This window comes from Hippichthys cyanospilos, chromosome 13 (genome assembly GCF_059441005.1).
Source record: "Hippichthys cyanospilos isolate Australia breed blue-spotted pipefish chromosome 13, RoL_Hcya_1.0, whole genome shotgun sequence".
NCBI classification, from domain to species: domain Eukaryota; kingdom Metazoa; phylum Chordata; class Actinopteri; order Syngnathiformes; family Syngnathidae; genus Hippichthys; species Hippichthys cyanospilos.
In genome coordinates this window covers 1,798,531-1,821,111 of record NC_142381.1, presented here as the reverse complement: position 1 = coordinate 1,821,111, position 22,581 = coordinate 1,798,531, and the positions used below count along the sequence as shown (strand labels likewise).

At 42.4% G+C, this 22,581-nt stretch overlaps 3 protein-coding genes and 1 non-coding gene across 5 annotated transcripts; 2 read left to right on the top strand and 2 right to left on the bottom strand.

The window, feature by feature from the left end:
• Window positions 1-113: 113 nt before the first annotated feature.
• On the bottom strand, window positions 114-3,431 carry LOC148413394 (transmembrane protein 179). Its single transcript, XM_088430560.1, has 4 exons — window positions 2,795-3,431; window positions 1,393-1,530; window positions 1,231-1,309; window positions 114-1,065 (listed from the first exon to the last, which is right to left on the bottom strand). The coding sequence occupies exons 1-4, from the start codon at window positions 3,127-3,129 to the stop codon at window positions 880-882; spliced, it is 738 nt and encodes a 245-aa protein (XP_088286686.1). The 5' UTR covers window positions 3,130-3,431; the 3' UTR covers window positions 114-879.
• Window positions 3,432-4,053: 622 nt separating this feature from the next.
• On the bottom strand, window positions 4,054-4,126 carry trnaf-gaa (transfer RNA phenylalanine (anticodon GAA)). Its single transcript has one exon. It is a non-coding gene; the product is annotated as a tRNA-Phe (tRNA).
• Window positions 4,127-4,195: 69 nt separating this feature from the next.
• Window positions 4,196-7,519, top strand: hs6st2 (heparan sulfate 6-O-sulfotransferase 2). 2 transcript variants are annotated; one of them, XM_088431924.1, is made up of 2 exons: window positions 4,196-5,289; window positions 5,590-7,519. In XM_088431924.1, exons 1-2 carry the CDS (start codon window positions 4,718-4,720, stop codon window positions 6,413-6,415), a joined length of 1,398 nt encoding a protein of 465 aa, XP_088288050.1. In that variant the 5' UTR covers window positions 4,196-4,717; the 3' UTR covers window positions 6,416-7,519. The 2 variants fall into 2 exon arrangements, with proteins under 2 accessions (XP_088288050.1, XP_088288049.1); XM_088431923.1 differs by having other exon boundaries at window positions 4,197-5,289; window positions 5,587-7,519.
• A 460-nt stretch (window positions 7,520-7,979) lies between these two features.
• Window positions 7,980-21,981, top strand: cenpi (centromere protein I). The gene is made up of 20 exons (XM_088431922.1): window positions 7,980-8,208; window positions 8,967-9,104; window positions 9,798-9,916; window positions 10,244-10,351; window positions 10,438-10,486; window positions 10,595-10,641; window positions 11,226-11,315; window positions 11,717-11,848; window positions 12,038-12,181; window positions 13,971-14,091; window positions 14,216-14,310; window positions 14,917-15,034; window positions 15,927-15,991; window positions 16,091-16,200; window positions 16,883-17,018; window positions 17,210-17,334; window positions 17,619-17,667; window positions 18,376-18,591; window positions 20,391-20,432; window positions 21,413-21,981. Exons 1-20 carry the CDS (start codon window positions 8,037-8,039, stop codon window positions 21,536-21,538), a joined length of 2,202 nt encoding a protein of 733 aa, XP_088288048.1. The 5' UTR covers window positions 7,980-8,036; the 3' UTR covers window positions 21,539-21,981.
• The last annotated feature ends 600 nt before the right edge of the window (window positions 21,982-22,581 follow it).

Sequence of the window (22,581 nt, the reverse complement as noted above, 5' to 3'; positions counted from 1 at the left end):
GGAAGGATGTATAAATCATATTACTGTGAAGACATTTAGGGGAATGAATTTCTCTTTAAGATGATCAGTAGTTTATTAATTAGCTGACATTAAAATAACTCGAAATGGACACATTTCTCAGAAAATGATTTGCTCTTTATTTGATAAAGTGCAAACACAGGAATATTAAGGAACACAAACAAGTACAAGAGGTGGAAAGCACATCATTGGTTGTCATTTACCAAGTAACAAAGTATGAAAAGTGACCAACTGCCATCGCGGCTTTCTTCAGATTTCTCACTCCGCTGTCTCTGCGTCATCACAACAGGTTCAACTTTGAATCATTTATTTCTCAGCAAAGTTGGCGCCGCGGCAAACCCGTTGGGGTTCGACATCATCCGCGGCGGTCGCATCCACACCGACAGCATCATCAAGTTTACGAAAATCTTCACCAGCAGTGGTACGGACTGTTGTGCTTTTTATTTTTTAGTGGTGGTGGTGGTGGGGGGGGGCTTCAGGGGGGGTGTCACATGATAAAAGAGATAAGATTGGGGAGGGACTTCACAGTGAGAGCTCAGTCACTCACTATCATCTCGTCACATGCTAAACGATTGCCAATAATTTTGAAAACATCATCATCACTGCTAATCAAGAAAGCATTCTTTGTACATTAGCTTTTCCGGGCTCTTAAGTGTTCGGTACAACGGTGTTTTGTTTCCCAGTAAAAACACACTTTGGCTGTTTTCTTATAAATATATCATTTGATCATACTGACGCTACAGTAATTGATTCTGCAAATCCATGCAGAGCTACAATAATGCAACAATACATCTTTGTATCATGAAAACACATCACATATAATGTACAAAAAATAAACCTGTGGGCTGCCTTTAACGGGCGTCAGACCATGATGCTGGGCGTTTCTGGAGAATACGGAGGGGTGGAGGGGGAGCCTTCGGACTGGGGGTCCCTCAGGAGGAGCTCCTTTTCCCGCAGGAGGCACGGCGCCTTGTGCGAGTGGTACAAACGCATGAAGGCCAGGGCGGACTGGAGCAGCCACAGCAGCGTCACAAACCACAGCGAAGCCTGAGCACACCGACAAGACTGGCTCAACTAAATGTCGTTTTTTTTTTCTAAACTTGCAAACCTGCCACGTTGCCATCAACTTTCACCGGATGTGAACAAAAACAAGATCTTGAACCCAAGAGTAATAATCTTTGCGTTCCGTCGGGGTCCACCATTTTGTGTTACCTGTGCCAGACTGAGCTCCGCGTAGAAGGACGACGTGTCCACGTCCAGGTACAGTGGGACCGATTGCGATGCCGCACAGCTGAACATCAACGAATGAAGAGAACTTTCAGTTTTGGAAAACAACAGAAATAAGACAATAAATAACACCTGTGCGAGACTTACCTGAAAGGTTCTGCGTTATTGTTGGTCACCGTGTCACACCAGGAGGTGAGGCCCAGAGACAAGATGACGCTGGCCCCGCCCGACAGGAACAGCATACACACGCTCAGCAGCACCGTCAGGAAGGACGAAAACAAAGTGCTGCGTACGAAACATGCGCAAGACAAGTTCATTAAACTTACATAAAAAAAAAACTATGTCGCAGTTATTTTTGGTTCACATTTGATAGCTGGTTTGATAATCGTTTGATCGCTCCTTCAATTATAACAGCTGTGGATGATTACTGATTTTTTTTTCACAGTAGAGGACTCTGTGTTGTAAAACTAACAAAACAAAAACATAGAACCGTGTAGAATACTATTTTGAAAGACAATACAACAAAATGCTGTGCAACTACTAGTCTGTTATATGCTAAACAGTAGCATGCTACGTTCGCGAACGAATGCGCTAATGGCTAGCTTAAATGCTAACCGTGGGTCTATTGCACATCCACAGGTGGTGCAATGGCGCTTTCGTTGTCAAAGTCTGTGAGGGTGTTATAAACTTTTGAAAACTGCCGTCAACATTTTTTCAAAACACATTAATGGTGAATGTGATTTACAAAAAAACTGCAGAATGTTTTATACCTTTTTCTTCATAACGTGTCCTCTTTTGGGACTACATTACAGATCTGTTCACAAAAATAATTAACTTATCCACAAAATATAATCAAGCAATAAACAAGCATCACACCTGTTCTTAAAAGAAATCATTAAAAATAAGTGTTTGTCCAGAGAAATATTCGACTTAAAGTGTCCTCTTTTGGGATCCTACAAGAGATCTGTTCACAAAAATAAATCATTACCTTGACAGGTAACGAGAGGTGGCACGTGGGTCAAACCCTTATGATGGAGGACTTTTTAAATATTTTTTTTTAACGCCTACTGACATGAAATTTGTTTTATTAACTTATATTTCCCTGGAACATTTCATTAATTCAACAATTGCGCCTCCCAGTCGTGGTCCCTTCTGAAGGTTTCTTATTTTGCCCAGATGGGTTTTTCCTTTCATCTTCTTGGAGCTTTATTGAGGGGTTCCGTTGTAATGTTTTGTGTGATGCTGTGATCTCTTCACCTTTGAGATTCTTGTGATACAGGGCTATACAAATAAACTTGACTAAAATTGAGATTTCTTTTATTATCACTGTGGCGATTGGGGGTTGGGGGGGGGGGGGGGCAAACGTTTTCTCTTCCCTGCATTGCCATAAGCTTTGATGCGGGTTAATCATATTCCTCACTGCACTGATGCACTGGCGAGAAATAATTGGGTCACCGAAGTGTGCCATCTAGTAATCTCATCGCTTTGCACGTTGGGGGGGAAAAAAGCTCTCAAGTGGTATTTATTCACGTTGTATACGCCCACTTACTCGTCATGTCGTCCGTGGAGGTAGAAAAGGCACCTCCATCCCTGCGCCGCCCCGTACAGCACCGTAAAAATGCCCACGAAGGTGACGAACTGGCAGGCGGCCGGCGGGCCCCACTGCTGCACCACCAGGCGGGCGACGCCCCCTTCCTCCAGCTCGCCGGATTCGGACTCTGGCTCCGAATCTTCTGTCCTCCAGTATCCGCTGGAGAAGAGCGCGCAGCGGCCTTTGAACGCCGAACCGTTGAGGGCCATCGGGACCACCACCAGCAAGCCCGCCGCCATGGAGAGGGCGTGAGCGGCGCAGTGAGCCAGCAACAGCCGCCGGTCCAGCTCCATGTCCGCTCGGGTGGAAGAAAACAAACAAGACGAGTAGAAAAGCGATTGCGGGGAAAAGATGTCAGCACATCTCGCGGTTCGGTTCGGAATATGCTTCGGGACGACGTGAGAGTTTGCAGGGGCGGAGACCGGGTGACGGGAGGGCGTTTGCAAGTGTTACGCAACTACAGCGAGCAAGCGTCACGCTCTTTCTAACGCTAGCAGTTTTCCGACTACAGTTCATCCACAACCCTTTTCAACCTTTTACACCACCAAAAAAAACGTCACCAACCACCATAGGCTCTTAGAACTCATGGGTTTTAAAACTAAGTGAAAGAACCGAGCGATGGGTCCAAAAAGGACCAAGCAAATACTTAACTGAGTTGTTTAATATTCATTAGGTTGAAGATGCGCGTTGGGTGGAGATTTTGATCAAACGAGGGTTATTATAAAAAAAAAAAAAACATTTTTCCCCATTAGGATTCACTACAGCCACTCAAAAAGAAAATATGGCTACATATTTATCTAAATAATAAATGAATTAATAACGCTTCCCCCACACTTGTATATGACCTATATTTTCCCATTTTGTCTGAGTGGATCATCATCTCTAACACAAACGATCTTCGATGTTATTCCCTCCAGCAATGATGTCGACGCTCTGACGTCACGGACATATTTTTAGGATGTGCTTAAAAACGCAGAGCAATCGTTGAAATAAATTTCGCGAATGTTCTCTGTATTGTACAATTATGCAAGACGCAGAAGTCCTCTACTGCAGCATGATTTCATTGATTTTTAGGCCAATGCATTGATAAACAGTGATAGATATGTAGATACATAGATAAAAAGAAAAACAGAAATGATTTAGATGCAATAAGAAACACAATAAATGCACTAAAGCAGTGCATCAAAATACTGCAGCAATACTAGAAAGAGTCAAAATGCCGAAACCCGGGATCGAACCAGGGACCTTTAGATCTTCAGTCTAACGCTCTCCCAACTGAGCTATTTCGGCGGTGAGAGAGTTCGGGATCCGTAAACGTATTTAAAGGAAAATGCAAAGGCAGCTTCTTCATGGGTATGAAATACATATGACATGGCGATAATCGTTAGATCGTTTGCTGCTGGTATTTGTTTCCATGGGACCAACAAAGTTAATGCTTGAATCGGGGTGACGTCATTTTCACGCCTAAATCGGCGCAAAGGCTGCTGGGAAGAAAGGTCAACAATCGGTCGGTGGTCGCCAGTGGAAGCCTTTTGATTTATCACTTAACAACATGTCGGATTTTGCCTTTTTGGATCATACGCACGCTGCAATGTGAACGATAACGATGCTGTTGTAACTGTGCGTTTTTCTCGGCGAGAGAAATGCGAGTGTGAGTTTTTTTTATATGAACGGGCTAGCTAGCATTAGCTACCTAGCTGCGTGTTATTGTTTTGAGGTAGTGGTGGTCGTTTCTCTCTCCGCGAGCCTTAATGGAGCACGATGTCTTCTTTTTGCATCTTCTAAATGTTCTGGACGATGTCTCGAGATTAAGGACCGTTATCTCTCTTGCTTAAATCTCGAACCGGTTCGAGTGATGTTCTTCTGCTCGTCCCCGGAAAAATGGATGACAAATCCAGCAGCCACCACAGGTTCTTGGTGGTGATGCTCATGGCGTTGATCTTCGGCGTCATCATGATCCAGTACGTGTGTCCGAGCAGGACCGAGTGCCAGATGCTCCACCAGCTGGGTTCCTGGTTCCACGTGGCCGGCGGTTCCGCGGATTCCCCAAATGATGGTAGCGGCGAAGTCCAAGAGAAACGGGATCCATACATCGCAGAAGACGGAGCCTTGGTGCGCTTCATCCCGCGCTTCAATTTCACCAAGGCGGACCTGAACCGCGCCGTGGACTTCAACATAAAGGGAGATGACGTCATAGTTTTCCTGCACATCCAGAAGACGGGCGGCACCACGTTCGGCAGACACCTGGTGCGGAACATCCAGCTGGAGAGGCCGTGCGAGTGCCACGCTGGTCAGAAGAAGTGCACCTGCTACCGACCGGGCAAGAAGGAGACGTGGCTCTTCTCCAGGTTCTCCACAGGCTGGAGCTGCGGCCTCCACGCAGACTGGACCGAACTGACACGCTGCGTCCCGTCGCGGATGGACTCCAGAGAGGCGCCCAAGGCCATGCAGAGGTAGTCATTTGGACATCCCATTACACAATGTTATTGCAAAAGAGTCACTATAACACAATTTGGTAATAAGTTGTTTCATGTTCTATTCAATTTTCTCTTAATTTGAAAAATCTATATTTTTCCTATCATGGGATTAAAAAGCATTTTTCTTAGCACACCTTCAGGAAGTCAGTTAAAATCACATGTACCTCAACTTACCAATGGTCTAAAGCAGCACAAGCCCCCCCCCCCCCTATTTTAGAAGCACTTGGCTAAAGTAATGAGAAAATAATAGTCTCGACTTTCTTCTCTGTCCAGTAGGAACTATTACTACATCACCATACTGAGAGACCCGGTATCGCGCTACCTGAGCGAGTGGCGCCACGTGCAGCGCGGCGCCACTTGGAAGGCCTCCTTGCACGTGTGCGACGGCCGCTCGCCCACCTCGTCGGAGCTTCCCAGCTGCTACCCGGGAGACGACTGGTCGGGCTGCTCCCTGCAGGAGTTCACCGACTGCCCGTACAACCTGGCCAACAACCGGCAGACGCGCATGCTGGCCGACCTGAGCCTGGTGGGCTGCTACAACGTCTCGGCCATGAGCGAGGACGAGCGCTGGGCCGTGCTCCTGGAGAGCGCCAAGCGCAACCTGCGCGGCATGGCCTTCTACGGCCTGACCGAGTACCAGCGCAAAACCCAATACCTGTTTGAGCGTACCTTCCGTTTGGCCTTCATCGCCCCCTTCACGCAGCTCAACGGCACGCGGGCCTCCTGCGTGGACGTCCCCGCCGAGACTCAGCGGCGAATCCGCCAGCTCAACCGCTGGGACGTGGAACTCTATGAATACGCCCGGGATCTCTTCCTGCAGCGTTTCCAGTTTGCGCGGCAGCGGGAACGCAGGCAGGCCAGGGAGAGGCGGCAGCAGGCGAGGCGGCGGCTCCGAGGGAGGCTCGCCGCCAAGCAAGGACGCCAGCAGAAGACCACCCGAGCCCCTCCCGCCTTGGACAATCACCCGCTGGCGACTCAGCCCCCGGAAACATCCGAAGAAGACCAGAGCGTGGATTCTGACGGGCTCCTTCCAGGCTGGTGGCAAACGGATGAAGGCGGCACCATGGACGACTACATGGACAATGTCGAGCAGTGGAAATGACCTTTTTTTTTTTTTTTTTTCTATCATTTTCACACTACAATCAATGCCTTACTCTTTGGAGTAGATACAAAGAACTGAATTTGAAGCAACCGCACCAGTAACCTCTATAGAATTTTCTCTTATTTATAATTCTAAATGTCAACAGTCGTGAAAGCGGAAGTCAACCCAAACATTTTTGTTAACAAAAATATTTTCCAAGTTCCCCTACAAGTCTAAACAAGAATTTCGGATTTAGGTTTGTGTAATATGAATTAAGCAGCATAATCCACCTATTTTAGTCATCTCAGGAGGGTCTGACTGTCCCCCCTCCCAGGTAACAACCAATCACAGCTCACCTATTTGACGAGTTCGGTCATGTGACATCAGCAAGCTTGTTAAAAAAAACAAAACAGATTTTGCGTCTTACTTTTTGCTACCTATTTAATGTTCCATAAACTTAATATTAATCACGCATGCGTGGCGCACAGAACATAATATTGGAAGGAAAATGTTGGGATTGACCTCCGCTTTAAAATAATTGTCTTGACAATGCATTTCATTTACTGTAATTTGTTTACACTACCACACAGTTCATTTTTAATGTATAATTTTATTAAGGTGATGTCCAAGAACCACAGTATGCAAATTACTTCATGTTGTAATAGTGGAAATTTGTTTCTGTCGGTTCTCATGTTTTATTAAGTTGCCTTTGTCTTTATGTCTTAAATATCTAGTGTACTACTACAACATTAACTTTAAATCAGTTTACTAAAAGTCAAAATTGTACAATTGCCTCTTGTGGCTAAAAAAGATGCGTACTGTATATCTTCTGATGGCAAAAAGAAGAATATTGTGTACTTTAACAAATATGATTTAATGTTTATATTGACTGAACTTGCTTGGGTTTGCTCTCCCTAAGACACTACAATCATATGTTTGCCTTTACATTTTTTTCTTTGAACAACACAATACCTTTTAAAAACTGAAATTGTCCTACATTTACAACAAACCTTTTCTAACAATAGAAGATACCTCAACTCGTTGCATATTTGCTCGAAATGATGTGAATGTTTCAATGTATCTTGTCTTTATTTTATAAACAAAAACTATTTTACATGCACCTGACTTTAATTCTTGTGATGCTCTCATTAATCTTTTCTTTAAAAAAAATCTTACTGCACAACAACAAACTAAAATGTAACAACGGTATATGCTACTACTGTACTTATGTGGTAATGGTTGACTTTATGTAAAAATCAGCATTTAATCGCTCTGCCTAATACATAAATATACACAATGTAATATCAGCTCTCAATTTCTGGTAGGTACAGTAACATTGATCAAGATGTTGACTGTTGATGATGAAAAAATAAAATATAAACACGCAGAAATAGTTATCCCAACAAGATTGTTCAACGTGGAGAAATTAACGAAGCATTTTGCGGTATTAATGACGTCTATAAACAAATCTGCGTCGCTTCCGGGATTGAACCCGCCAAGTACTATATTACCCTCAATGCACCTCGACCGATGTACCCAACTGCGCAAGCGCAGAACAAACGGTCGCGCGGATATTTGATTTGTTTCAAACCGTGAAACGCAATGGAGGCCTGTGTGTCATTTACTTTTTAGCGATGTAGACATGGAAGCGGAGCAGTTCTCGCCGGGATCTCTGAATTCCTATAATGCCTCACCGGACGAGCAGTCGTCGATCACCCGGAGAGTAAATAGAAGTCAAAGAGTCGTCGAAAAAGCGAAACGGAAAAATGAGGCGGAGGACCCATTTGTTCTGGCCGTGAAGTTCTTCTCGAACAGTACGACAGTTTTGTTTTAATCTATTGAAACGTGTAAACGGCCGAAAATATTGAAGGCTCCTTTCGCATTATTTAAGTTAATTGCACTGTTTTCGAAATTCAACTTTTCTTGGCTCAATAACAACAACAACAATGCGCTGGTACCGTGCGTACGTGAGTTGTGACGTCACTGTACGTTCCATGTAGAAATCCGTTTTTGATTTTTTTATTGTATAAGTGTCGGGACTGTTAAAATCTAGAAGATAAAGGACCTTTAAACACCTCCTGAAACCCAGGCTATTCATTTGTGTCCACTATTGAGGACATTGGGTTTCAGGAAGATGCCATACTGATAACGTGTAAGTAAAAATGAGCAAAAGTGATAATCTGATATCTGTCTTTAAATTCTCCATTTGTGATAACTTGACAAGGATAATTAACTTTAGAGACAGTGACTATCATGATCAGAAAATGGCAATTTATTTGACACACGATCCAGCATTGGCATTTTTATTCTTATTTCACACATCGAAATCAAAAGCTTTTGATCTGCTAAGTCATTAAATCGAACTCTTTAGTTTTATGTTTGGGCACTTATGTGCTTTCCAACAATTTTAAGAATTGACCTCAATCCTAATCTCAATTTTACCATCAGACGCACATAAAAATCGTGGAAAATTCTCCTCCTGCATTACAAGATTTCCTGTTACTTCTTTTTAAAGGTCTAACTGTGGATCTTGCATTTTTGTGTTTCCGCTGTTTCCATTTGTCCGTCAAAGTTAAGCCAGGCACTCCGGTGATGGGCAATGATGCCTTGGAAGAGAACTTGCTCGTGGTGGAGCGGGTGGCTTTCTCCAAAGGACTCCTGCCGGACGCCATCTCCGTCATGCTGGAGGTTGCCATGAGCCTTCGCATTGGTAAGAGAGTGGATGGAACACATATTTATGATGGATAGCTCAGTTGTAAAGGGAGAATTCCGTTTTATTTGAGGGAACCGGCGTGAATCATCTCGCGGGCCGGATTAAACCATTTGCGTGCCAGAACCGGCTGTATGTAGTTAGTGGAATACATTTATTGTCATTGTGTAACGGGTATACAACAAAATTGGGAGCACTGCTCCCATTAAATCAATATCAACAATCAATTGAATGAATGTTAGAGTAAACATCGCGATTTCACAGAATTTTTCCAACTATTTTCTATTTTCCTTCATTATTTTATGTGCAATGCCAGTTTTTCTTTTTTTTTTTTTAAAAGATCGGTACCAGTATGAATAACAAATACAATCCCACTAGTGCTTTTGATCCACAAAGTTTCCCCTAAAAAAACTGACAGATAATTTTAAAGAAAGCAACAATTTTCCTGAAATTTCATGAACTTTCTAGCTGATTGAAATTTCTAGCTTCTAATACCAGTATCGGCTTCCGTTGCGAGAACCGACACCTTGAAATCAGGCCAGGTATCAACCCGATACAAGCGCTTGGTATCGATTCAATACTCGCCCGTTCCTAAATTTTATGAACAAGATACTGTATTACAGTGTAATTGTATTTGATACATTTTTGAAATATTATTTAAAATTCCCTTCACGCCGTGTCTGTTTTATGTAGGAACAACTTTATGTCCCCGGGTGCTCAAGTGTCTGATCCCTGCCAGCGTGGTGCCTCAGGACGCCGTGGTCCGAGCCGTGGCTTGGCTGTGCGCCTCCAAGATACCCAGGAATACACAAGTAACGTACCGAAAGAAAACGATGATCATAATTTATCCCTAGCTAATTGAATGCCACTGCTTCTCAATCGTTTTTTTTAATGATGTACCCCCCCTGTCAAACATTAGTAAGAACCAGGGGGGAAAAATTGATATCCGTGTCTGATTTAATGACGTTTAGAACAACATTTGAGATGCAAAGCGTTGAATTCGATTTTTGATACCTTCAGAAACCCTGTTCAAATCTCACATATCCCCGGAAGCGGCTTCACCTAGCCCCATTTGAGAACGGCTACGTCGATCGTCGTGTTTATCAGCCGGCATTTGAACGCGCTCATGCCGTTCACAGGTTCTTTTCGTCAAGTGGGTGTTAACTGTTTTTGACATGATCGACGCAAAGGATCAACTGAGAGCCATCTACGGCTTCATTTTCAGCTTTGTGACAGAGGAAAACCTGGTATGTGTCCTACTACCTGCTTGTTTGAGTCTTTTAGGGGCTTACGAAACACAAAAGTGCCGAGTCACTTCTAACGTTTATTTCAGTGCCCCTACGTCTGCCATCTGCTGTACCTTCTAACCACAAAGAAGAACGGTAAGTCGAGGTTGACGTTTGATGCTCGTGGAAGGATTTTCCCTTGTCGTCCTCATCTCTTTTTGTGGAGCCTTAAGTGTTTCTTTCTGCTTCTGAAATTGTCCGCAGTGCAAGTGTTTCGATTCCGAAAGCTACTGGATTTGCAAAACAAATTGGTAAGTGTGGCGAGCTGCGCAACTTTCGGTATTTGCGTCAAAAACAACTCGAGCTGACACAGGCTGACTTTTTCGCCTATCTGTAATATTTTGAATGCATATGCGGCAACAGAGGATTCATGACTCGGGTTGCCAAGTTGGTCTTTCTGCTCTGGCATTTGGAGGCTCGTTTCATGTGTTCAGCCGCGCCCTCTCGTCGAAGGCTAACGTAAGCTTTGCGCGCCTGATTAAAAAACGAAATGTGGTTCAAAAGGCATGTGGCATTGTCCGTTTTGCCATTCCATATGATTGCTTGAGACGCAACGTTCCAAATTTACTTCGCAAAGAGCGGCGAGGAACCGCTTATTTCAGCCTTGAATTGTTTGGTGAAGATGCAGGGTTGTAATCTTTCACTGTGCAATCAAGATGTAAACAAGAAAAAAATCTTTAAGCAAATGGTAAGCCTCCACGCCTAATCCGAGAAAACGTGCTTTTTTTTTTTTTGGTTAGCAACAGAGCTGAACGGCCTCAGCGTTCATTTGCGTATGAAGAGCAGTAAATAAGAAATATGAACAATGTGTGCGTTTATATGTGTGTATTCTCAGGGAAAACAACCCTTCCTTTTGCACCTGCTGTCCCTGTACAAAGTTTTCTTCCCTGAACTGGTGACGCAATCATTTCCATCCAAAATGAAGGTTTGTAATTACTCAAACAAAGTCGGTGTTTTTTTTTTTTTTTTTTCCTGCCAAAAATCGGCGTCGGCCCCAGAAAAGCCGTATTTTTCGGGCCCTTAATATATTCTCCTGAGAGCCAGCCTATTTGTGTCTACCGTTTTGTCCATTTGGTGTCTGCGAGATTGCAAAGTGAATTTCATCTCATTCAAACCCACCTCATCATTGGAAAGGTCTGAACATTTCTTCGATTTTCCGCATTACAGTATAAGGTGCACCGTATTATATATACGATAGTCGGGTAGCTCCGTGGACTCAAATCGTTAGAGACCAGAAAACAAATGTGGACACAAATCAACAGGGTGGATCTTAGAAGGAGTTGCACAGAAGACATAATCCCTTATGTCCTTTGTTTTTCTTCACAGTACGGATTTCGAAATCATAACTCGCCCTGGAAATCGGCACTGGCTTTTGTCCAGAAGAAGAACAACGTGTTGTTGAACCTCAATGGCGGTTTGGCCCTCACAATTAAAGAGACAAGCAAACCAAAGAAAAGGGTACGCCGGTTCAAAACTCAACTTCACAACCTGCACGGCTTTATTTGTTATCCCCGTTGCCAGTTTGAAGTCCGCGTCTCCTCGGACGCGAAGCTCCCTTCCTCGAAATGTTTTATTGAACGCGAGAAGAAACGCTTGCCCATGAATGTTTAATGCTCACCCCTTTATCCCATCATGCCGCTCTTTCAGAAATACCGCTATTTGGAAGTGCCTCCGCTGAGTTGTGCGCTTAATAAGGAGTCTCAGGCGGAGTTGCCCACCAGCTGGAAATTGGTCCCTCTGGCACAGCTGCGTTCCTTTGCCGAGCTTTTGGAGAACATTCACCGCATAGAGGTACGCGCTCACATGCAATCTTAATGAAATGCATCATTGTTCACCCATATTATTGATATAGACTACACTTCAAACTACCACTACAACTATAGGCAGTAGTGTTAACTATAGTAATATATATATATATGATATGATACGATTATTATCAGTCAAGGAAAATGATAAGTGATAGTCAGAGCCGATATTCATTTTCAGTAAATGTATATGATATGATTATTATCAGTCAAGGAATATGATAAGTGATAGTGATAAACAAGACATTGGAATAAAAAAAAAACCTTAACATTTGTTTAAGCATACATATATTGAAGAACAGTAACAACAAATGACACATTTTAGACAAGATACATAATAAAAGTTTGGGGAACCCCTTGGTCATCAGCATGTTTTAAAGGAACAGTGTGTAAGATTTAGACCGTTTTTCATTAAAAAGGAATAAATTAAATGATGGTAAATTTCAAAAACTTGCAAATTAATGTGTTCTTCATGACCAACAGAATATTTTAAATATAATCTTAGGTCTAGTTATCATTATATTACATGAGGGGTGGCACTTCTCTGGAGGCGGCTATGTTTGTTATAGCTAAGAACAATCATAAATGCAGCACCTCCTGCCGGCCGTAAAGAAAAACGCTCTAAATCTTACACATTATCCCTTTAAGAAATTAAATGAATCCTTAAACTAGTAAATAACTCCCTATAGGTTTCTCAGGTAAGTGTGTGTGTGTGTGTGTGTGTGTGTGTGTGTGTGTGTGTGTGTGTGTGTGTGTGTGTATGTATATGTGTATATATATATATATATATGTATATATATATGTATATATATATATATATATATATATATATATATATATATATATATATATATATATATATATATATATATATATATATATATATATATATATATATATACACACAGTTGACATTTAACTGTGCAATGCTCCCTTCTATCCACTCGGTGGTGCTGTCTGCCCGTTTTTGTCTTCTGCCCGTCTCAGTAGCCTTGCAATTTCTTTATTAAACAGTATAAACTACTTCCACGGTTGTTTTTAATAACCTTGTTCTACTTAGCGTTTTTTTTTTTTATCTGACCAATAAAAGTTAAGAAAAACAACTGCAAACCAGAAAGAGGGAATAGTAAAAGCTGAAAAGCCTCTTATAAAGTCCCTATAATGTATGTCATGTCTTAAGGCTCCCACATTCGGTGTCCCGAAACATCATTTTAGCCGTTTAGTTGTCACGGCTCACTATTAGGACCGCTGGCCATAATCAATCAGATTCCTCATCAAAAGCACTTTAATGAATCTCCCTCATCATGCTTTTTAAGCATTTGATAACAGAACCGAGCCGCATCTATTCTTTCCCCCCGGTTGTCATTTGTTTATTACTCTAACAAAGTGCCGTGATGGAGGGGAAGGGAGCAGCTGTTCGCACATTACAAGAGCCTGTATAAATTCTCCCACTGAGTGAGTTATTAGGATTAAGGGCCGCTGAAGGATTATTCACGTAGCACGCCGCTGCTCCGTTAAAAGTATTTTAAAAAAAAAGGGGGGGGGGGTCCACTGGGCGATTTTAATCTTAAATCAGGCTGCCTTTATGCAAATGAAAGGTGACTAATCGTCCGCCTTTGAGGGTTTGCGGTGCAATATTTAACATGGTGCGTACACTTGCAGATTTGTCGCCGCCTTTGTGCGTATGAATCTTTTACGTTTGCCCCCGCGAGGTCGCGACTTGTCACACGTCCCTCGCTTATGCCGGGTTCTTTTTCTTCCCCTTTCCGAACCAGCTGCCGGCTCAGATGGGCTCACTGCTGTCCACGAGCGTGGGTCTGCACTACCTGGACTGCGTGCGGGATGAGTCGGCCCTCCTCCGCCTCAACTTCTGGCTCAGCTTCGTGCTCCAAGAAGGTGAGGCCGCTGAACCGCGTTAACTTCTAAAAGCGATTCAAGGGCGAGCTCACGGGGAACGCACACGCCGGGAATGTCAAACGTGCTGCCCTTTTTAATTTGATACCTTTCGCTCTGCTCTCAGATATTTTGTTTTGTCAAGACGGAGACGCAAGCCAGAATCCCGAAGAGGCCGTGCAGTTTTTGAACAAGCTTCTGTCCGCCCAGCAATTTCTCCAGGTGAGAATCCGTAACTCATCATCTTGAGTATTTCTTTAATGGAGATGTTTTCTTTAAGTTGATTCAAATTCCAAGCAGCCCTACTTGCTGAAAGACGGTGTTCTGATTAACAATGTTTTGTGGAATGAACTTTTATGAAAGTTTTCTATGAACAAACCTTATACAGTAACTATACTGTTATCCCTTCCTATACCATCCCTTTGGCTGTAGTCTCACGTAGAGCCTCAGTTAGCTTAAAGGCGCCTGGAAGTCTAATTACAGTCTGTAGCTAACCAAACATGATAACAATCAGAGTTTGCACTTGAAATTTCAATTTATTACAAAAGAATATAGATTGCTTTCTATCTAATAGCGTGTGTGAGTTTCATTAGGGAGACGGACACTCCTAATAGACGTGATTGGCTCCCGGACCAAAGAGGGCAGGAGTTGTAATCTACTCGCACCTCAAAACCACTGTTTAATCCATGTCGGAGGACGGCCATTTTGCTTCTTACCGTTGCCCGAAAATAACTTCGCAATTGTTAAAGGCGTCGCTAATGACCAATCACTGCTCATCTTGCAAACGTCACATGACTAATCTGAGAAAACGGGTGATCTGTTTACCAGGAGGGGTTTGTTAGCGTTGAAGGGTTCCTCTACAAGTTCCTGACTGTATGGGATGGATGCTTCTTGCGACCGCAGATCCTTGGCCTGCTCAGCAACATTCCCGTGATCCCCAGCTGCAGTAGGTTCTTGACACTTTCAAAACTCACATTTCTGCATGCTACAGAACACAATGCAGCTCCGCTTACCTCTAGCTTTTGAAACCTTTCTAGACAGTCCGTCCCATGAAAGTTTCTTATCTCGTCCCAGGTCGCTCACCGAACGCCTCGCCATAAATACCCCAAGTTGCACAACATTCGTGTTCCACCAAGTTTATTATTGTGTGTATATACCAAGAGTCAATTGGAATACCTTTCCTAGTTCTCTAACCGGTGCACACCGCTCCAAGCCTTTCACGTATCATAACCTTTACATGTCCTCTCAGTTTTAGTAATTTTCCCGTGTGTGAGCAAGGATGGGTTCGAACGTTGGTTCAGCCTGCTCGCTTCTTTTATTGAAAATAATGCCGTAATAACCTCTGCTACAGGCACTTTGTTAATGGCCACCTCACGTCCAAAATTCTAATTTTAATTTTACCATTTATAGAACGCACCCAGTGTGTCTCCTATTTGGGGAATTACTGCACTTTTTGAATCATTTTTCTTCCCGACCATAATTCCCCAAATGTGCTGGCGAGGCGTTCACCGACTGCTCACAATGTGGGAAATTTAAACACATTTAAAACACTTGTGGATATGAAAACAAGAAAATATGAAGAGTTTACAAAAAAGACATTTCTTGTGTTTTTAAATAGTTTTTACATTGTTGCCAAACTGTCGGTGTGTTTTATAAAGAATAGGATTAAAAAAAACTATGAGAATTTGACCTCAAAATTAAGGATGTATCTTTTACACAAGTATGTTTTATATTTGGGGAATTACAGTAATTCGCTGATGTTTGTGAGTCCTCTCTGGGAAAAGCAGCATTATTCTAAATAAAAGTGACTTACCTACCCCCCCCCCCCCCCCCATCAGAAATGAAAAAGCTTCTGTTGGAGCCCCTCCAGCAGCTCTACTTCACATCCTCGACATTTTTCAAGGTACGCCTTTGACGCTATGAAATCCAGGAAGCACTTTCCGATGTCATTTAACGGCGCTGGTGTTGACGGATGTCTGCGCGTGTGGGTGCGTGTCTTCAGTGCGGCCTGTTGGACTCTCTAAACGGTATGCTGCGGAATTGGCTGACCTGGCACTCGGTGTACGCGTTGGAGGATGACATCGATATCAGCGTCAGCAGCCACACGTCCACGTAAGTCTCATCGAGTGAGCCCAAGCATGAAAAATACGCAAGGGGCATAAATGAAAAGCTGTCACCTAGCGATGGACACGTCCCGCTGAGGAAAAACAAACTTTTATTATTCTTGCGCGAAGAAATCCAATATTCAGTGGCAGGAATATACCCATCCGCCATCTTGTCAACAACATCAGCAAAATCAGTTGACGTCCTGGTCACCTACAAAAAATGTCGGTTTCAGTTCACTTCATTTGTGGAAGGAGATTATGTTAGATCACAGTGCTTTTCAACGATATCGTTTCAGCCGACCACTCCTTAAAAAGCCCTAAGCGAAATTGCACGGAAAAAAAAAAATCATATAGAGTGCTGTGCCATTGGCATTTGATTTATTAAACTACTACATTTGTACTGGCCCCCTCAGGTGTATTTATTTAGCAACCCCAGAAGTAATATCATAACATAATTCACTTTGTTTTCCCTGGCTCATCTTCCGGAATATCGCATCAGTAATGACGACGCTCATGCGTAAAAACAAGGAGATACAACGATTTTACTCTAGCCCGACTTGGCAATAAATAGCCTTCTGTTCCAATGAATTTGCTCTTAATTTGAAAAGAAAAATGTACCGTTCCTTTCGCGGCATTAAAAGGCATCCTATGGCGTCCTATAATTAAAGTACTTTGGTTTCGCATCCCAGGTGCATGACTTTGTCGGGCTTTAAGGACTCCGTGTTGAAGCTGGTGCAATTTGTGGGTCATCTGGCCGCCGTGGGCCTGCAGCTGGAGGGCTGCCACGCGCTCCTGCTCAACTTCATCCTGGACTTTTACGAGACGGTAACGCCGGCTCCTCGATCGCGTTTGCGTTTTGGCACAAAAAGCTCCGTTTACTGCGGATACGCCAGCCGTAAAATGACAACGAAGCCGTTCGATTCTATTTTTATTCTATTGACTTTCAAGAAAAAGTGAGGAAAAACCGTCAATGGCTTTTCTGCTTGAATGTGACGTATTTGTCGACCGTTGCGCAGGTGTGCGACATGTTTCTCAAGTACTCTTTCCCGCTCATCGTGATCCCCCCGCCCGGCGTTTTCTACCCGGCCCTGCTGGCCACCGACCCCGTCAGCGTGGACCGCCTGGCCTACATCATGCACAGGTAGCAGACCGCCTCGCAGCAACGCCATCTTACTGCATGATGGAAGCACTTATATGCTAATATATCATTTATGATCACGAGCTCAGGCGCGCCTTTCCGTTTGATCTTGTTGCGTTCGATTTTTGAAAGCTTTAATAGCTTACAGGATCTGCTAATTAACTTCTGCACAAGCTTCTGGAATAGTTTTGCCAAAGCCAAGAGGGAAAATGTCAGGGTAACAGGAAGTACATCTAATTGCTCGACATTATTTTCACGCTGCTGAAAACATTTTTTTTTTTTGCCAGGTACAAGGTGAACTTGACGTTTGCCAAAAGCCAGATGAAAGTCACAGAGGTAAAACAACTACTTTCATTTTATAAACTCTATACCAGTGCTTCTCAACCTTGTTTTTTGTTTTACTTTCATGTCTGATTTATGTGATTTTTATTCAAATTTCGAGTGGTTTATTTTATTTGGAAACTCCATAAGACGATTGAATTTTGGCGAAATTGCATCAATAATGGCGACGTGCAGCCCGATAAAACTTATCAAAATAAAAAGATGTAACGCTTTCACTAAAACACAAACACTTAGTCGCTACATGTTCCAATTTATTTGGTTTTAATTTGAAAAGAAGCATTTATTGTTCATGTCACGGAATTAAAACGCATGAAATGAGATTAAGACCTAATAAAAATCTTTTGATTTCCAATAACGTCCGCATTGGTTGTTCAGACTCGAAAGAATCTGATTACCCGCCGCTAATTACAGTACGTCTCCGTTTTATGTTGCGTGTTGTGGACACTGCTTTTGATCCTCTGAAAAGCGCCGTGACCTTTTTATTGCACGGCAGGTGAAACTTTAAGTTGTTGACTTCGATTTAAGATCAAGTGTAGGCTTTGAAGTTTGGAAGTACGTGTCAATCAGCCTTATTCCCCACCTGAAAAGAAAACGCCACTGGCTTCTGAAATCGGGAAGAACTCGCCCGTACCCGCCGTGGGAATAAATCATCAGTGCAAGCATAAGTGGTTCATCAACATCCTCTCCTTCCTTCTCCGCCAGGCCTTTCACATCAGCTCGCAAACCTTCGGCGACTTCAACCACTACGCCGTTGACATGGTCAACTTCCTGTGGAACGGCAAGGCCTTCCAGTCGGGCGTCAACGTGCGGCTGGACGAGGGCCTGCTGCAGAGGACCAAAATACCCGAGTGCTCCAGCAGCTTCGACCTGGTCCATCACCCGGCCTTCATGGGCTACGCCGTCGACTTCCACCGCAAGGTGAGCGCTTTGGGAGACTTTTCTTGTCGTGCGCATGGTAACGCTACACCAGTGGTTCTCAAACGTTTTCAGTGATGTTCCTACCCCCTGGGAAATATGTTTTTAGCCTCTAACCAGTGAAAAGCATTTTTCAGTTAAAAAAAAAACAAACAAACTTAAACCATGCCATCAGTGTCTGATGTATTCAACTTTAGCGCAATGAAATCTTTATTCTATTTACCTCCCTGAGCAGACTTACATTCCACACAATAGAGCAAATTATAAAGTAGGCAATAAAAACAGTAATAGGGCAATAAGGATAGCGATAATGAGGCACTAATATAAGAGTAGACTCACACTCTGAACATATGGAGTGGAAGAAGCGATATACATATGAGTCACGTGACCAGAATCCCCTCGCTGATCACGAGTACAGTATGATCATAAACACGCCTGCTCTCGATGACCTTTCTAGCCCCTCCCAAACTACTGCCGCACTTTTCTCAATAGAAGTAAGATGCGCATGGTATTAATGTATCTTTCATACAACATACATTAATACCTAAGTGAGCCCTATATTATTAACAAGTGCGGCATGGGACATGCTTTTCACCACGTTTAATAATACACACAATCCCTTTTTGATTGGGTCCCAGCGCCCACTTCCAGCTGTGAGCCGCCGAGTTTGGCAATCCGTTTGAGCATTTAGTCCACATCCTCATCTTACCCGTGACGCTTCTCCCACTACCGGATAACATTTCTGCGCACTAGTGTAACAACTAGGGCGCACTAGTCGAACAACTGCATGATTCATGTGAGGCAAAACTGCACTAGTTGACAATTAGGCTATCGGAACTACAAAGGCCATGATTAGCGTTTAGCATTTCATGAGTAGGAGCTACTGCTTGCGCAAGGATGACACCTAATAGCATGTTCTAATGCAGTGCTTTTCAAACGAGGATATGTGAAGCTGCTTCAGGCGGTATGTGAGATTTTAGCGCGGTTTCTGTAGCAGCTAATCAAAATGAACCGTTTTTGATCCTGCGACAGGTACAGTGTGACGTTTTCTTTTTAATTTAAGAGCAAGTTGAATGGAACTTGAAGCACTTTGTTGCTAAATCAAGCAGAAGTGACTCCTTGTGAAAGTTTTCATCTAATTTAATGTTTTGCAACAGTAATAGGAACAAAACATTTCTCTTTTCAAATTGAGAGCAAACTGATTGGAGCGTGAAGCAACCGGAACATTTTTTTTTTTTCTTGTTCAAAGGAGCTCATTAATAAATTGTGTTTGAGGAACATCCTTAAAAAGCGAGATGCACCTTTAAGTTTCAGACTAATTAAATGCATTTTTAATTCCATACCAGGAACATGACCTTTCTCTTTTCAAATTAAGAGCACATTGATTGGAGCATGAAGCGACTTAATGCTTGTCCTCTAGTGACTTTTTGCAAAAATGACACCTTCATTTTGTTCAATTTTATGTCGATGTGCATTGCCATTTGAGACACAATTTAGTCCAGCAGAAAAAAATATATATTTTTTTACAAGAACTACAGCACATGGGTGCAAAAAGCTTGAGAAGCGCTGTTCTAGTGCACCTTAGTCGTTCTGCGCCGAAATGTCACACTGTAGTAGCAAAAAATGTCACCGTAGTAAGACATCTGCACAAATGTCATCCGGGAGAAAAAAAAAAAAAAACTGTGAAGAAATGTCTTACGTGCAAGGACAAAGCGCGTTAGTTGTTGAACAATTGAGCATGATGGATTATTGTATAGCTTTTTTATCGCTGGGATTAACTCTTGTTCTCCATCCATTGTCAGTGCTGGCCCAATAGAAAAGATCTGGATCTCAGCTCCATCAAGGTACAGTATGACTGCTAGCATGTTAAGCGCTTAGCTACTGGATTCTATAGGCATGGTGGCCCCATAACCGCTTTGAGCGCGGTGTTGAAAAGTCCAGCTTTCAAAGTCTCGCTCAATAGTCTTAATCCGTTGGAAACTAAGCATCACGCTGGAGAACGTGAAACGTTTACGTCTAAACCAATAAACGCGCCGAATTTTGATGATGTCACCAAACGAAGCCTCAAACTGGAGAACGTGACGCATTTGCATGTCTACAAACGACTGCTTTCAGTGCATTCGACGTGACACCGGCGAGGCGTTCACAATGTGGGAAATCTGAAACACACTCGACCCTAAACCAAAGCAAATATATAACTTGGTATGAACACAAGAAAATATGAAGAATTTACAAAAGATATGCTTTCTGTTTTGCTATTACATTGTTGGCAAAATGTTGGTGCGTCCCATCCACGGGAATACCACAATTTAACCCCAAAATTAAGGGTGCGCCCCAAACACATGAGCGTTTTATATTTAGGGATTTATGGTATTTTGAAAATATATCCCTTTACAGGATTTTTTTTTCCAGTTTAATGTGCTTCACAGTGGACATTCATGGAGTGCAGTTTGACAATAATAGGAGGAGTGATACGCTATCAATAGTGCTTGCAGAGTTGACTCAAGATGTCACCTCTGAAAATTACATGGCAATTGCTGTTTTTTTTTAATGATTTTTTTTAAACTTGGCATTCACGGAGAATAAGGACGAGGCCTTTTGTTTTAAGACCAGCTTAACCAGTGACGGCCCACTGACACTAGCTAAAAACACAACACAAAGAATGCTACACATCCTAATGTACCAAATATTCAATACTTAAAAAAAAAATACAAAAATACATTGCATTTGATGATTAAAAAAAAAAATCTGTCATTTTAATACCGTGATATATTTGATAAATGTGGTCCCCGCAAGGGATGTGACTGTGTGTCGTGTTTTACAGCGAGTCAAGACGTGGAACTGGTACAGGGAGTATCTGTTCTCGCAGGGCTACACCGGACTGCGACTTTTCGAGCGCACCAACATCACGTCCAATGACAGCAGAGAGAGCCACACCGAGCAGCTCTAGCCCGAAAAAAAAATAACAAACTGAAAAGGACTTGTAGATACGCCATTTTTTCATAGTTGAAATCGATCTAACTGCGATCCGCGCCGTGTTTTCTTTCAATCTTTTTAGCTTTGGTTGCAATAAAATATTCGTTCGTGTACAGCGTCATATTTCGCATGTTTTATTTTATTTTTTTTGTCCAAAAAAAAGATCGTTTTACCTCTCATGTAAATAAAAGTAAGCTGGCGCAACACGATACACACAGCTGATCTCTCTGTTTTATGAATGTGACATACATCAGATTTTTTTTTTTTTTTTTTTTATCAATTCTAAATAAAAACAAGAATTTAGCTTTGACTATGAAAATAACCTACTGGCCTATTCAATTGCATTATAATAAAACAAATTGCGTTTGCTGCCACTTTTTTCCAGACTGAGTACTCTTCAGTACGAACCGACACCAAGTACCGATACCGTTAATACTTTGGCTACACAAAATTTCCTCACATGTATTCAAATAAATCTTTTTTTTTTACTCAGATGGTCATGAAATTATTGGCAATTTTATGTGTTTACTACTTTGTGAAAAGGAAAAGTATCACTGCCAAAGGGTGGCGCTACCTGCTGGCCAGCCTGGGTCACAGCATTAAAAACCATTAATTTACTTTTTGATACGTGAAGAACCCCTGGTAACATTTCAATGTGCTTTTAAGGTAAGAAAATAAAGTTGCTTCATGTTCCAATTTTTTTGCTCTTGATTTGAAAAGAAAATGTCTCATTCCTGTCACAGCAATAAAATGAATCAAATGAGATTAAGACCGAACAAAAGGAAGGCATTCCATACTTGCAAAAGGAGTTTCCATAATTTAGCAATAATTTGCTTCATGTTCTAATTAACATGCTTTTAATTTGAAAATAAATATCACAGCATTAAAATACATTAAATGAGATTAAAACCTAACAAAAAAAAGCCTGCCGCACTATTTTCAATAACATTTTAGTAATACGTTGCTTTGTGTCAAAGTTCTTGTGCTCTTAATTTGAAAACAAAACGTCCAATTCTT